The 13293-nt window shown below is 39.4% G+C and overlaps 1 protein-coding gene across 2 annotated transcripts in view; it reads right to left on the reverse strand.

The window, feature by feature from the left end:
• Window positions 1-12533, reverse strand: part of dscama (Down syndrome cell adhesion molecule a) — a 129265-nt gene extending 116732 nt beyond the window's left edge. Inside the window, exon 1 of one of the 2 annotated variants that reach the window (XM_088088407.1) lies at window positions 11499-12533. In XM_088088407.1, the coding sequence (XP_087944533.1) occupies window positions 11499-11541 (43 nt within the window). In that variant the 5' untranslated portion in view covers window positions 11542-12533. The remainder of the gene's footprint in view (window positions 1-11498) is intronic. The other variant, XM_042499673.2, reaches the window with a different exon arrangement.
• Window positions 12534-13293: the final 760 nt, after the last annotated feature.

Raw genomic sequence — 13293 nt, forward strand, 5'->3', positions numbered from 1 at the left:
TTAAAGGAATTGTTATTATTTTCTCAAATTAATTGCATTTTTCAGGGATTAAAGTTGCTCTAAAACTCCAGAAACTGTGCATGCACCAGAACTTTACAATTCATAATTTACAGGTCTCAAACACATTTGAGGTGGATCTGTTCAACTTGTGAAGAGGAGTACATCAAAGTATGTCTTTTTCTGTTGCCAATAGGTGGCGCTACAACTGGTTACAAACCACAAAACATGGCAATTTGACACTTTAAGCCTGCCAAATAATCCATGCAAGACACCTCTCCACCATTTCAGGATTTCAAGTGTGTGGGATACTAAAACTCTGCTTATATAACAAACACACATACATACTTTTCCATGGGCCTTGTTTTAGGTTATGAACCATAATCACCACTAGGAAGCAGTGAGATGCTGTATTGGTGTATAGATGGCCCACTCAGATGAACATTTGCTTTTGCACAATACATTTTCAAACACACAAAAGAGGAGAAGGCAGTAGGTGACTAACTTATTTCACTTGTGCAAAAAGATAGAGGACATTATTCAACCCGAGGAAATTATCATTCTATTAATCAGTTCTGTGCATCTAACACTGCTTCCCAAATTATGTAATGTCTATGCACTGAGTACTGAGCAAACATTAAAGATGTCACATTTTTGTATGTGCAGGTGTGAGTGTTGCCCTGGTAACATTGATTCATAGCCTCATAGAAAACTGTAGAATACATGTGTTTACATCTTTATCATAATGGTCTTTAATACACAATATATTAGCAAGTCATTATAAGAAAATTATATGTTGTTTTGCATCATCTTGAGGTGGTGAATATAAAATCCCTTTGCAGGAGAGAAACAAAAAGGTGAAATAAACAGTTGACAGTGGAGGGCAAATCAAAGTCCTGGGGTTAAATGGGATTGTGGGTCAGATGACTAGACATTGTTGTCTTTCCGCCCATAGCTATCCTTTTGTGCCTTAGAAACCCCACCCCACCCCCACAACTCTCTCTCCCTCCATCCCTGCCTCCCCTCCCCTCAACAGTTCTCCATTTGCCTCAAAGACCAGTATCTCATCTACAGTAACCCCACTACAGAAGAGTCCTCATTTAGCGTGAACCAATCATAGAAACAGAATGAGAGTAGAACAGACATTCTCATTCAAATCAGGATATCAGGATGGTAGGTGAGGTGGCCATTTTTAGGTGTACTTTTGCTATTGCAACAGTTACGGCAGGCCATCCTCCATGTAAACTTCCATAAACAAACTGTCTTGCTGCAAGTTGTGAAATCACCAAGGTGAGATTTTGCAGTAACGACCAAAACAGCAGAGAGGAAATACGTTTCCAAAAAACCAACCCGACAGCACCATGACCATCTCCAAAGAATGAGTGAGAGCCGCTGATCAGCCAATAGCTGACAGGCAGAGAGAGAGGTCAGCGATAAACAGCGTGCAGATCAATATATTTTTAAATCTAACTCAGTAAATAAAGGCTTTATTTTGACCAAACCAGAGTTGGTGATTGTTGGAACAGTGGACACACAATATAACACACAAGACTAACTATGACCATTATGTTAAGTTTTGCTTTTGTTTCTGCTGAGTTGTGAATTGAGTGAACAATGAGAGCAACAAGGCAATTAAAATACAGTTACATTATAGTTTGGTGAGAAACCACACCATCGGTGTATGGTTGTATTTTTCTGTCTGATAAGAAAAAATGGATGTTGGAATGGGCAAAAATGGAGTTCTCAAACTAGTGAATGAGTGTGTGTGGTGTTTAATGGTGTTTTCACCATTAAACACCACATTGGGGCGGCTGTGGCTCAGAGGTAGAGTGGGTCGTCCTCTTTTCGGAAGGTTAGCAGTTCGATCCCCAGCTCCTCTGAGCAACATGTCGAAGTATCCTTGGGCAAGATACTGAACCCCAAATTGCTCCCGATGCTGCGTCATTGGAGTATGAGTGTGTGTGAATGATTACTGAGTAGCAGGTGGTACCTTGTACCATAGCCTCGGACACCAGTGTGTGAATGTGTGTGTGAATGGGTGAATGTGACTGAATGTAGTGTTAAAGTGCTTTGAGTGGTCAATAAGAGGAGAAAAGTGCTATACAAGTATAGTCCATTTACCAATAACTAACAACAATCAGCATTTTCAAATGTCAAATGTCAAATGAACACAGCAGTGGTCAGTGTCCAGTTCAATGTGCTTTTGATTCATTCTAATTCAATGGAGCCAGTTTATAACGTGTAAATCTGTGTGTGTTTCTTTCTAGTTAAAAATCTTGAAGTTTTCACTTTAACTTCAGTCGAGAAGCATAACAAGATTAAAATCACAGAATAGTCACACTGAAAATACACCTTGTGGTGCCAGAGTAGCACTGACTCCAATAGTGGGCATTGTTATGATTATAAATCACCCTGATGAATACACGGGCAATTGAGAATAACAGAGACCAGCAATGGTGAAAAAATGGCAGCGATCTGCATTAGAGCTACACTCAATCAACATACAGATGTGAGTGATCCTTTATTAATCATCACATGATTATGAGACCACAGTATATTGTAAATAGGGTTTTATATCTGTTCATAATGACCCCCCCCCCCCCAGTGTAGCCCTACATGCAGCTCTTCCTGTCCTGTACCTGGACTGTTTGTATAAGACAGCCTGCCTTGTGACAGGGGGCTCTGCAAACACTGCCAGGCAGCAAAATACACATCAACATATTCAGAGCGTTTAAATTATAATTTAATCATCTGATCAAACAGCAATTAGCATAATCATTACTGGGGCAGGCCTGATAGAGTGGAGATGAGAGCAGAAGGGAGCTGGGGGCTAGCAACACTTTAATGAAACATTTGCCATAATGTTTGAAAATGTTAGACATTTCAGGCTACAAGAACTGAGCTGTATTTTGAATGCTAATTAGCATAGTTTGGTTATGCCCAGTGAATAAATCCAGCAGTCAGCCATAGGGGAGGAAATTGCCAGAGAGATCCTGATTCCATCATTTCTTTTTGGTAATGTCTTTTATAGTTAATATTTTTTTTTTTTTTTTTTTTTTACAAAATAATCAATATAATTTACCATTTATTTTTTATGAATTGATAAAATTTATATTTTTTTCATTCCCATTCTCTGTATTCCATCCGATAAAGCTACACTCTGCTCCTGTAGAGCACCATATTACTGGTATTGTTATCAATGTTTTGCTGTTGTACGGACCAACCTACTTGAGTCTCGTGATAAGAATAAGCTGTGCTTTCGTGAATTACATTGTGAATATTTTGATGGAAGCTTTTTGTTCTTGTTTACAAAAAAATCACATAATAAATATCAGTATATAGTCTAATTTATCAGCTCGCCAGCTTTGTTGGCCACATGCACAGAACACTAAGAAGCTGAGACCTCATATCCTAAGTCTGAGGGCTATAGGCTGATTGTATATCCTCATTCTGCATCTAACAAATCACAGTCATGTCTGTATGTCTATGACTTATGCAAGGCCAGTGAATGAACAGGAAATCAAGAGAAAAAATAAAATAAAATGGTGGGTTACTCTAGCAGTCATTACTGGGCTTTGGTAACTACTTAAGTTTGTGGTTGATGAACAAATATTAAGTATGAAGCAATGTGAATTCTGTCAAAGTCATTTACAGTGTTTGTACACCTTCAAGACTACATGGTTGTTGAATGATTTAAAATGGAAGGACACCACAGCCTCTGTTAAAAGTCTTACTTTTGCCTCACCACATAGGTTACACAAAGTTGGAGGACACACTGATATATAGTATTTTCTTGCCAATGATTCGACACAAACGTTATAAGCAGAAGGTGAGAAATGGAAGACATTGTTGGACTTGAAGTGTGTCTGCTGTATACTAAGTTGTTAGGGTAGTTAAAGGCCTCAGTTGAATTGGTACATCTAACAGCACTATCTTACATAGCCTATGGTATATGTTTACCCTTTTTCCATGAAAAGTAGCATGTACATGCAGGTTTTTTAAACATGGTTAAAGCTGCTAAAATATGCTAAAGACTCCTTTCCCATTGCCAGTAGAACAGAGCTGTGTACACTTTGTAGCGGAGAAGCATGCCTTTCTGTGTGTGTGTGTGTGTGTGTGTGTGTGTGTGTGTGTGTGTGTGTGTGTGTGTGTGTGTGTGTGTGTGTGTGTGTCAGTGAGTGTGTTTTACTGGTGTGTCCTGTTCAACATCATGGCTGGCAAGAAAGTAAATTAGTCAGTTAGGAGTTGGTAGATGGTAGAAAGCAGCAGTGAAAAGGTCAGTGAAAATGTTAACGTATTTCCATATCCATATATCTTCCTGAAATTTCACAGTTACACGGTAAATGACGGTGTAAGTGAGTGACACCAACTGGTTATGTCCAGCCAAATTCTCACTTGACGCCCTCCAGCAGCATTTCATGTATTCCAAGGTGCCTTTTGGGCACTGGGAGAATAGGCTGGCTTTTTAGGCTTATAAATACATAATAAAAACCCCTAAAATTTTGAGAAAAGTTATATTCTCTCACCTATTTGCTTACGTTTCCTTATAAAACAGAGAAACACAACTGTACACCTTTGAATTTAACTTTCTATCAGTCACAGAAGACTGACAAGGCCGTATTGCTATGTTAACTCATCAAAAAATGCACTTTAGTCAAACTCAGCAGAAACAAAATAAAACTCACCCAAACCATCTTAATTACTCTTGCTTGTAATCTAGTTAGTAAGTCCACGGTTCAAGCTTTGATTGGGCTGAAAAAAAATCCTTAATTTACCAAATTAGATCTAATTTCTCCTTCCACCACTAGGTGTTGCGATGTCTCTAAGCTCAGCTGCCTGTTTAACCAACAGAGACCGAGACTGAGCTCTGTTGGTGTGTGCTGTGCACTACATATAATGAACTTAGTAGAAAGAGGAGCTGTTGTTAATTTCTCTTGTGTGTTCAGTCTGTCTCAAAGTTAGTGCAGACTAATTTGGAATGATCTTTAGATGGTGCTGGATGGACGGTAATTTGTAGTGGCCTGTCATTGCATCTTGCAAAGTGACTAAAATTAGCGTGTCCACCTGGGTGTTGTATTTCCTTCACAATACAATGGAAGCCGATCGGAGCTCGGAGCCATTACATACCTTCAACAACTGCAGAGTCAGCTGACCTGGGAGTCAATGACGATTGTAACCTTTCCAATTACATACAAAAAACAGATGTTAGCTGGTGTTAGTGGGTGTTTTGCAGTGGTAAAGGCACTTAAGAAAAGGGATGCCGTCTCTATGTCAGTCCATACATTTGGCACATGAGAAACCCCAACACACAGTCTTTGTAGAAGTTGTCTGGTAACAACACCATCAGTCAAGCAATAACATTCACAATGCAACTGGTACTTTGCATTTGAGGGATTTTGAGGGATAATGCAATGCTTCCTTATCAACAAATATAGCAAATGTATTAACATTGACCATAAGCAAAATGTCCAATGGCAAAATATTTTGCCGATATCTTCAAAGTAAATATAAACAAGTTACACAAAATGTTCAAATATCTTTGCCAATACAACAACATTTCTCAATTGATTCCAAGAAAATCGGTTTGAGGGAAGTAAAGGATGATAAGGCTTCAGGCAACTAAAATCTCTACATCAGATTAAGTTATTTAAAAAAAAACATGATAGTTAAAAATTAATGTGTCAATGTAAAACTCAACACAACCCCTGATCTGTGGAGTAAGGCCAAGCGCTGTGTTTGGCAAATTGGCAGCACTTTATGAATGTCACCTTTTGTTCATAAAGTGAGATTCAAATTCAGATCGAAAAAACTGTAACCCAGCTGTAACTTATGTAAACACAATTAAGCTATCTCAACAACTGTCTTCGTGTGACTGCATTTATCAGGATCTCAGAAGAGCCATTACTGCAACATAGTCTGTAATGATGCAGGATATACAGCAGGTACTGATCTAGAGCTGCCAACCAGCCTTAAAATGTCATTGTATGGGTTTAAGTAGATAATGTCACCATCTGCTTTTTTTGTCTAATTAAATAATATGGTTTGCCTGCTGGCACCTCTTCATCTGTCATGGCAGACATCAGTGTAAACAAGACAATGAGCAAAGAGCAATGAACTTTATTTAGTCTGAGCTCAACTTAGCTTACTTCTTGCTGTACCTGCGTGGCCACAGCATTAACCTACTGCCCTATTTTAAACTGAAAGCCTACAGACACAAACAACACAACTAACTGTCAACTTGTTAAGCCATCGATCCAGTTAACATTTGCAGAAAACTCCATTATTTTTACAGAGTTTACTCACTATGTGTTTGAACTATTATACCTTAAAGCAATGCCATTTTGCAGGAACACAGGCAATACATGACACACAAACAAATAACAGGATTTCTAGTGACTGGCTATGCTGTCTCACAAAATTGTAATGATGTATCAGTCAATCAAATGTGCTTTCTGACCATGTGAAGTGGTAGATGTGCGTAAATGTCAGATTTTGATTAGCATCTTTAACAATGTTGATTTTATACATAAAACTTTCAGCTTGGAAGTATTTTTATCTTTAATCTGTTCTAACGGATTGTATCAAGGAACAGCAAAAGCAAATACATATATATATATATATATAGAGAGAGAGAGAGAGAGAGAGAGAGAGATGTGTGCTTGGACAGGCTGATTCAACATGATTCTTTAAGCTTTAGATACAACCAACACAAGCTGAGTCTGTGTCCCTCCCTCCTCCTCTCCTCCTCCTGTTTTTCTGCCTCACTACACACTATCATCTCCTTAAGCATTCCGGTCTGGGTTAAATGAAACCTTTAACAGTTCAATGTGCACCCATTAACATATGCTTGAGTCTACTCTCATCTGAACAGCTCAGCTAAGGCACAAGCACACAGTGAAGCAATACAAAAATCTTGAGCCAATGGCAGCGACAAATCCTGTGATTACATGACAACAGCATCTCGCCAGTACCCTCTCATATTAAGCTTCATGCACAGTTAAACCAAGATAGTCAAGAAACTAAACTTCAGTTGATCACTGCTGGAAAATATAAAGTCAATAAAGAAACAGTTCTGACCTTAATTCAAGCAATCAGATTACATATTACTGAATGTGTAACTATGGAAAATAAAAAATTTGATTTTTTAAATTACTTTGAAAAATATTTAAAACTAATTTAATTTTGGGTTGCTTTTTTCCCTACACTACTGTTAAGAAATAATTGTCTGTGGTTTAACATGTAATGTTAAAAATATGGATGAAATAAATGTATACACGTTCTATCACTGTTAAAAAACATTATGTGATTAATACATTGTAGCATCAGCACATACAGTTGCTCTGGTAAGGACTAAAACAAGACATGACGACCACTTACTTGAAAAAAAAAATAATCACAGCATAAGCAGTGGCCTACATTATGATGACTGGTGTGCTAATATAAATGTGCAGCTGAGGAGCTGAGCTCAGTTGTTGTTTGCTGATGTGTGTTGCTGTGACTCTGTCAGCCCGCCCTGGCTCTATGTGAAGTGACAGATGTATACCAAAGAACACCAGTCTGCACAGACCTAGTTTCCCACTGGCCTTAATGTGACCTCTAAGCAGCATTGCTGTTTTGACTGGTTAAAAAAAAAAAAAAGAAGCTAAAATCAAATACTACCAAACTTTGTATCTGACATCAAAACATCAAGATCATCTTAAAGACTGACATTTCTATGAAATTTTGGCTTTCAGGATGGTGTTGTAACCCCATCACTGTCAAGAAGATTTCATAATTATTTCATATTCTACTTGTTCTTTTTACCAATACTGCCATATCTACACGCTGAAGAAGGTGTCTGGCACAAAATGTCCATGTGGCAATAATACAAATTAGAATTAGAGTGATGTCCTGATCCTTAGTGCATGGGGAAAAAATGGATGCCCATATTATGTTTGCTAATAACATTTTTCTTTTTTTTTTTGACTGAAGAAAGTGCTACGCCGAAAGACAATAGGATGGATGGTTGATGGACTTGTACTTGTTACAGCTTTTCTAGACATTCAAGGACTCAAGCCCTGTTACACTACTACTTCTCGCCACATTCACACATACATTCATACACTGGATACTTTATACTTTGATATGTGGACTGGTTAAGGTCACAAAAGATTAAGGTTTGGGTTGAAGTAAATTTTGTGCTAGTCACTTTGACTTTTGTTCACAATCTTTCCAGACCCACTAAGCTACACACAAATAATAAAATCAAGCAGTTGCTCTTAGATGGCACAGTTATCTGGATACACACCACTGAATGACGTCTATGTGTGTGAAACCTTCATTGCAAACCCACCTCTCCTTTGTGCGCTTGATTGGCTCTTATCTCTGTCGTGCCTTGGAGCAGTCTAACTGCTGGTGATGACAGTTGAACCAGGAAAAATGTAGAAAGACAAGAAATTCTTCCTTACATTAATCATGTTTGAAGTCTGGATCAAGTCATACTGAAAATGCTTATGTTTTAATAAGCAGAGCCACCTTTTCTCGAGCAGCCCCTCATCATCCTAAATGGAAAGCTAAAAATACACATGCACAGAGGGATACTAAGAGCCAATTGAGGAGCTTGGCTGTATATTTACAAGGCTTATTAGCATCCAATTGAGCATGTGTCAGATCCCCCCTCTACCCCCACCCGCGCCCCGCCCGGCATAGCGGAGCAAAAACAACATTATGCCATTTCCCCAATTTTAGCTCTTCATAACTGGAATATGTTGTTCCAATTCCATTTAGATTTTAATAGACACTTCTGCAAGAGCACTTTAAAAGCTCAAGCACCAGTGAAGTGAACTCTACAGCAGATTTTAGTGTCTACAGCAGTAAATTGTATGTATCTACTGTAGTTGAGCTTGCAAATGTGTCCTCAAATTGGCAAATGACAATTCAGAGAAAAATGGAGTTTCCACTGTTGATGCTATTCATAAACAACCACTGCAAAATGAAGCTGTAATATTTTAAATATATATTCTACTAACAGGCAATGCAAATAATCTAAATATCCACACAAACACCCATTAAAACCTAAACAGCCAAAAACAGATTCTGTATGTCTGTTTGAGCAATCGAGCATCTCAGTCAGATCAAGTGTGGAAAGAGAATGTGACTCCCAGGACTATTATCAGGAGATGGTAATAGGCTGAAGCATTGCCAGGATCACCTGAACAAAGTGCAGTGTTGCTCAAGCCCAAAGCCCACACTGCAGCACATTCATTACCCAGGTCTCCAAAGAGACAACTTCAGCAGCCCATACTGGACCATAGCCCTAAAAGCCTTTATTTCAGGAAGCTATGTCTCTCTGTCTTGCAGAGGTGCAAAATGTACGGAAGCAGCTTATTGAGACTAATCTTTGCAGGTCTGTTTGGGGAAAACAAAAGTGCAGCAGAGAGAATACTGTTTAAAGATCAACATTCATGGCCCTTTTATTCTGCCTATACTGTCAATTTAGCACGGTACAGAGAGAATTGAAATACAAGTAGTGGATTGTCATAATGTACTCTGGAATATTGTAATTGCTGCCACAAAATCAACATTTGAATCTCTGAATTAATAGAAAAGGTCAGTGACAAAAGAGGCGGGTCTGTCGATATGAATGAAAGTGCAACAGCAGTAACCATAAATGTAGCATTCGTCAAGATTACAAGTGCTGTTGTTGCTATTCAAAGTTTCCATGTAGATGTCTCTAGCAGCAGCCATTTTGCAACGCTGTTGCCGGGACCAAAGAGACTAAAAAAGCCATTCAGAAGCGAAGCAGTAGATCGTGCTCAGCAAACAGAGATCTCAGCACAGTATGAGGTTTGAAACGGACAGCAGTGTCCTCTGATTTTTAAAATTGTCCAGCCTCAATTACAGAAAAGACTCCTTGCTACATCAGTATCGTTGCTTTTACTCCCTTCTCTACTATAAATAACCACTGCCTTCACCGAACCCTTCAGCATGGCCACAAAATGGTTTTCCTGTCATCTTAGCTTGACGCATCGCCCTCTACTCTCACTTTACATTGTGTCCACTTTAGATTTTTTTAACCCCTCTCTCTTTGTCTCTCTCACAAAAGATCTTCCAAATACCCCAATTTCTTCTGAAATGATTTCTGCCCTCCACCACATGTACATCCTACCCCCTACACCACAGCCCCTTGTCCTGCTCGTTGCCCCCCTCCCTTACACACCCTTCTCGTATTCGCTGTAAAAATCAGTCACCTTTAGTCCCAAAACAAACAATTGGCAATTATCAGCCCTATCTTTAGAGGGATTCACTGTGCACAAAAAGGGTCTGGATGCATTTTTTGAGGTGTGTACTTGGGCAAGGGTGATAAGGGCTTTAAAAGGGATTGTCTCTTTTTTTTTCCAATCCGAAATGACTCCATGTCTGTGCTTCTAATATGGCGGGTGCAATGCCAGAAAAAAAGCAAAGCCAACCTATTTAATCCTTTTTACAGAGGATACTCGACAAATCTAACAAAAAGCATGCAAACACACAATCATATGTGTAACTTATCTAATACTTAAAATTACAACAATATTTATTTCATATAATATGCAAGTAAATATACTACATGTTTCATTATCATGCTCACTGGTTTAGTGGTAGATATTTTAATTAAGAATTAATTTTGAACAGAAATTATTTCATTTTCATGAAATGAAGATTTGTTCAGTTTGAATGTAATTTGCAGCCAGATTTAAGATTTAAGCAAACAAACTGTAAATACACCAGGTGTACATGCAAAGGCATACCAACGAAATTATTCACTAAAGTTTATTTTTTAATAAGCCTTGTATGTGAAACAGTGAAAGGGTAAGCTTTAATTTGCACATTAAGCATCTAAAAATGATGTAGGAAAATACACCCCGATTGAGGCCCAATGCAGTTTGATAAGAAACAATCAATTATCCTTTAATGTACAAGCAGAGCATGAAGCAAAAATTATTCAGAGGTTTTATTTTGGGGGCCTAGAATTTCCTAAAAATCCAGTTGCATAAAATTTAAAATAACTATTAAATTTTTCAAAGCCTTGTTCCTCATGCAGCATATAGTGCACCTATCACTCAACCTACATTTCTCCTCTCTCCCTCTGTGGTGTGTGTGTGTATGTGTGTGTGTGTGTGTGTGTGTGTGTGTGTGTGTGAGTGTGTGTAGATTTCTCGTTATCTTTATTTGATAACAGGGTAATCGTAAATGTTTCAAAACTAGTGGATAACCGTTCAAACACTTATTCTCTGTAAAGAATGCGAAAATAATTATCGAATCCCGAAAAGCCCAAATGCCTGTGTCGGGACATGGCAACAACCCGTTCTCCCGTTCAATTTCCAAGACAAAAATTAAAAATTAAAAAAAAAAAATAAAAAAATCTATATATTTCATGTGGAAATGATTAGCCTATAGGCTTTAAATGCTATTATTTGTACACTCTGCCCGGTGGGATAATTAACAGACATTTTAAGTTTACCGTGAACAAATGCATCACCTACCATTCAAGATGTACTGGGAAAAGATAAGAGCCAATATCCACATGCCCCGCTCCGTTCAATATCCAAGCTTATGCTTTTTCTTCTTCTCTCCCCACACTCTTTCTTCTTGTTATTTCTTCCTTTTATTTCTGCAACAAGTCAACTGCAATGAAAGAAAGGAGAGCTTGCAAATTTCTCTCTCTCTTTCTCTCTTTCTCTCTCTCTCTCTCTCTCTCTCTCTCTCCCTCTCTCTCAATCCTTCACGTTGGGAAGACGATGAGGAGGAGGAGGTTTGAGCTTCTTCCTGCTGTTGATTGTCTTCTGTTACGGCGGGAATTAGTGTATGATCCACAACTGTGCGTCTCCGTTTTTTTCGACTGACTGCACCGCGACGGGCCTCAGTGCAGCCCTCCCCCCGTGTCGAAGCGCTGCTCTGCGTGGAACATGAGGGAGCTCGGCTCGGTGCGCTCCGGTCCAGGTGAGATGTGCCGCCGCTGCTGCTGCTGCTGCTGCTGCTGAGTCAGAGGCTGAAGACGCATAGAACAAACTGCATGCGCACACTCAACTCCACGATGAAACAATCAAAATAACAAACAAACAAACAAACAAAAAAAAACCAAAAGGCTCCAAAATCGAAATAAAGAAAATGATCAATTACAAATCAATAAATAAACGAACTGAATTAGAAGTATTTGCACTGAAAACAGCCCAACATGTCATCTCAGGTAAATGGAAAAAAAATGCGTAAAAGTTGGATTTTTTTCCCGAGGATTAAAAAGCGCATGGAGTTGATTGCTAGCTGCGCTGAAAACTCATTCTCTCTTCGCCGCCTCTCTCCGTCCGGCGAGCAACAAGCACACGCATCTTCCCCTCGCAGCCGCACACACAAACTGCGCAGACTGGTCCCTGCGCTTAAAACCTGCCCTGCCTCAGAGCACTGAGACATAAACCCTCGCCTCCATCTCCGCAGCCGATTGTCTCCCTCTCCACTGCCTTAAAGGTGCGGGGGTTGGGGGGCAGGGGGGCGCAGAGCTGAGCCTCTGAATGAGCGGGTTAAAAACAAACAAAAAAGAAAAACTGTCTTTGTTTTAACAGAGAGAGAACGGGTTAAGGTGTCCTCCTCAGAGAGGGCAATCTACATTTATACGAATAAGAAAATTAGCTCATGCGGGACTTTCTTCTTTGCTGGTTCCGCTGTGGTGTAGCAAGCTGGAGGATGGATGCTGAGGGAAGGAGGGGTGGAGGCAGACGGAGTGATGTAGGCTACACCTGACTGCTACACTTTCAGCATTTGGTCAGGGAAAATGCTAAATTATCTTAATTGGAGGAGATCAGATTCTGTCTTTTAATGTGTTTTCTGGATAATTCATGAGGCCCTGGGCATTTGGGGGGATCCTGCCAGTTTCATGCCTGCATTCATTAATTGACCTTGACAACTATAAGCTGCGACCCCCCCCCCCACACACACCCTAACTGCACCAGGGGGCATCAAACAGCGGCCATGTCAGACATCCACAGCCCCCTGCATGAGTTCACCTCCATTTAAGCCCCTCAGGGGGAGGCTGTGGATCAACGTGAAAACTAAAGCACGCCATGCTGAATTAAGCAGTGTAGATACATTTTACTGAAAATGACAAGATGTGACCTCCATATTAAAATATAACATAAAAAAATGAAGCTGGAACCATAGGCCTTGTTCATTTTGGTAATGACTGTTTGGACTATCTAAAGGAATATTATGGAAAATGAACCCAATAAGTGTTTCCCTTTGATAATTAGGGAAAAACATCCAGGTTATGTTTTCCAGGCACAGCGT

This window comes from Plectropomus leopardus, chromosome 15 (genome assembly GCF_026936395.1).
Source record: "Plectropomus leopardus strain MGB_pleo_1.0 chromosome 15, ASM2693639v1, whole genome shotgun sequence".
NCBI lineage: Eukaryota > Metazoa > Chordata > Actinopteri > Perciformes > Serranidae > Plectropomus > Plectropomus leopardus.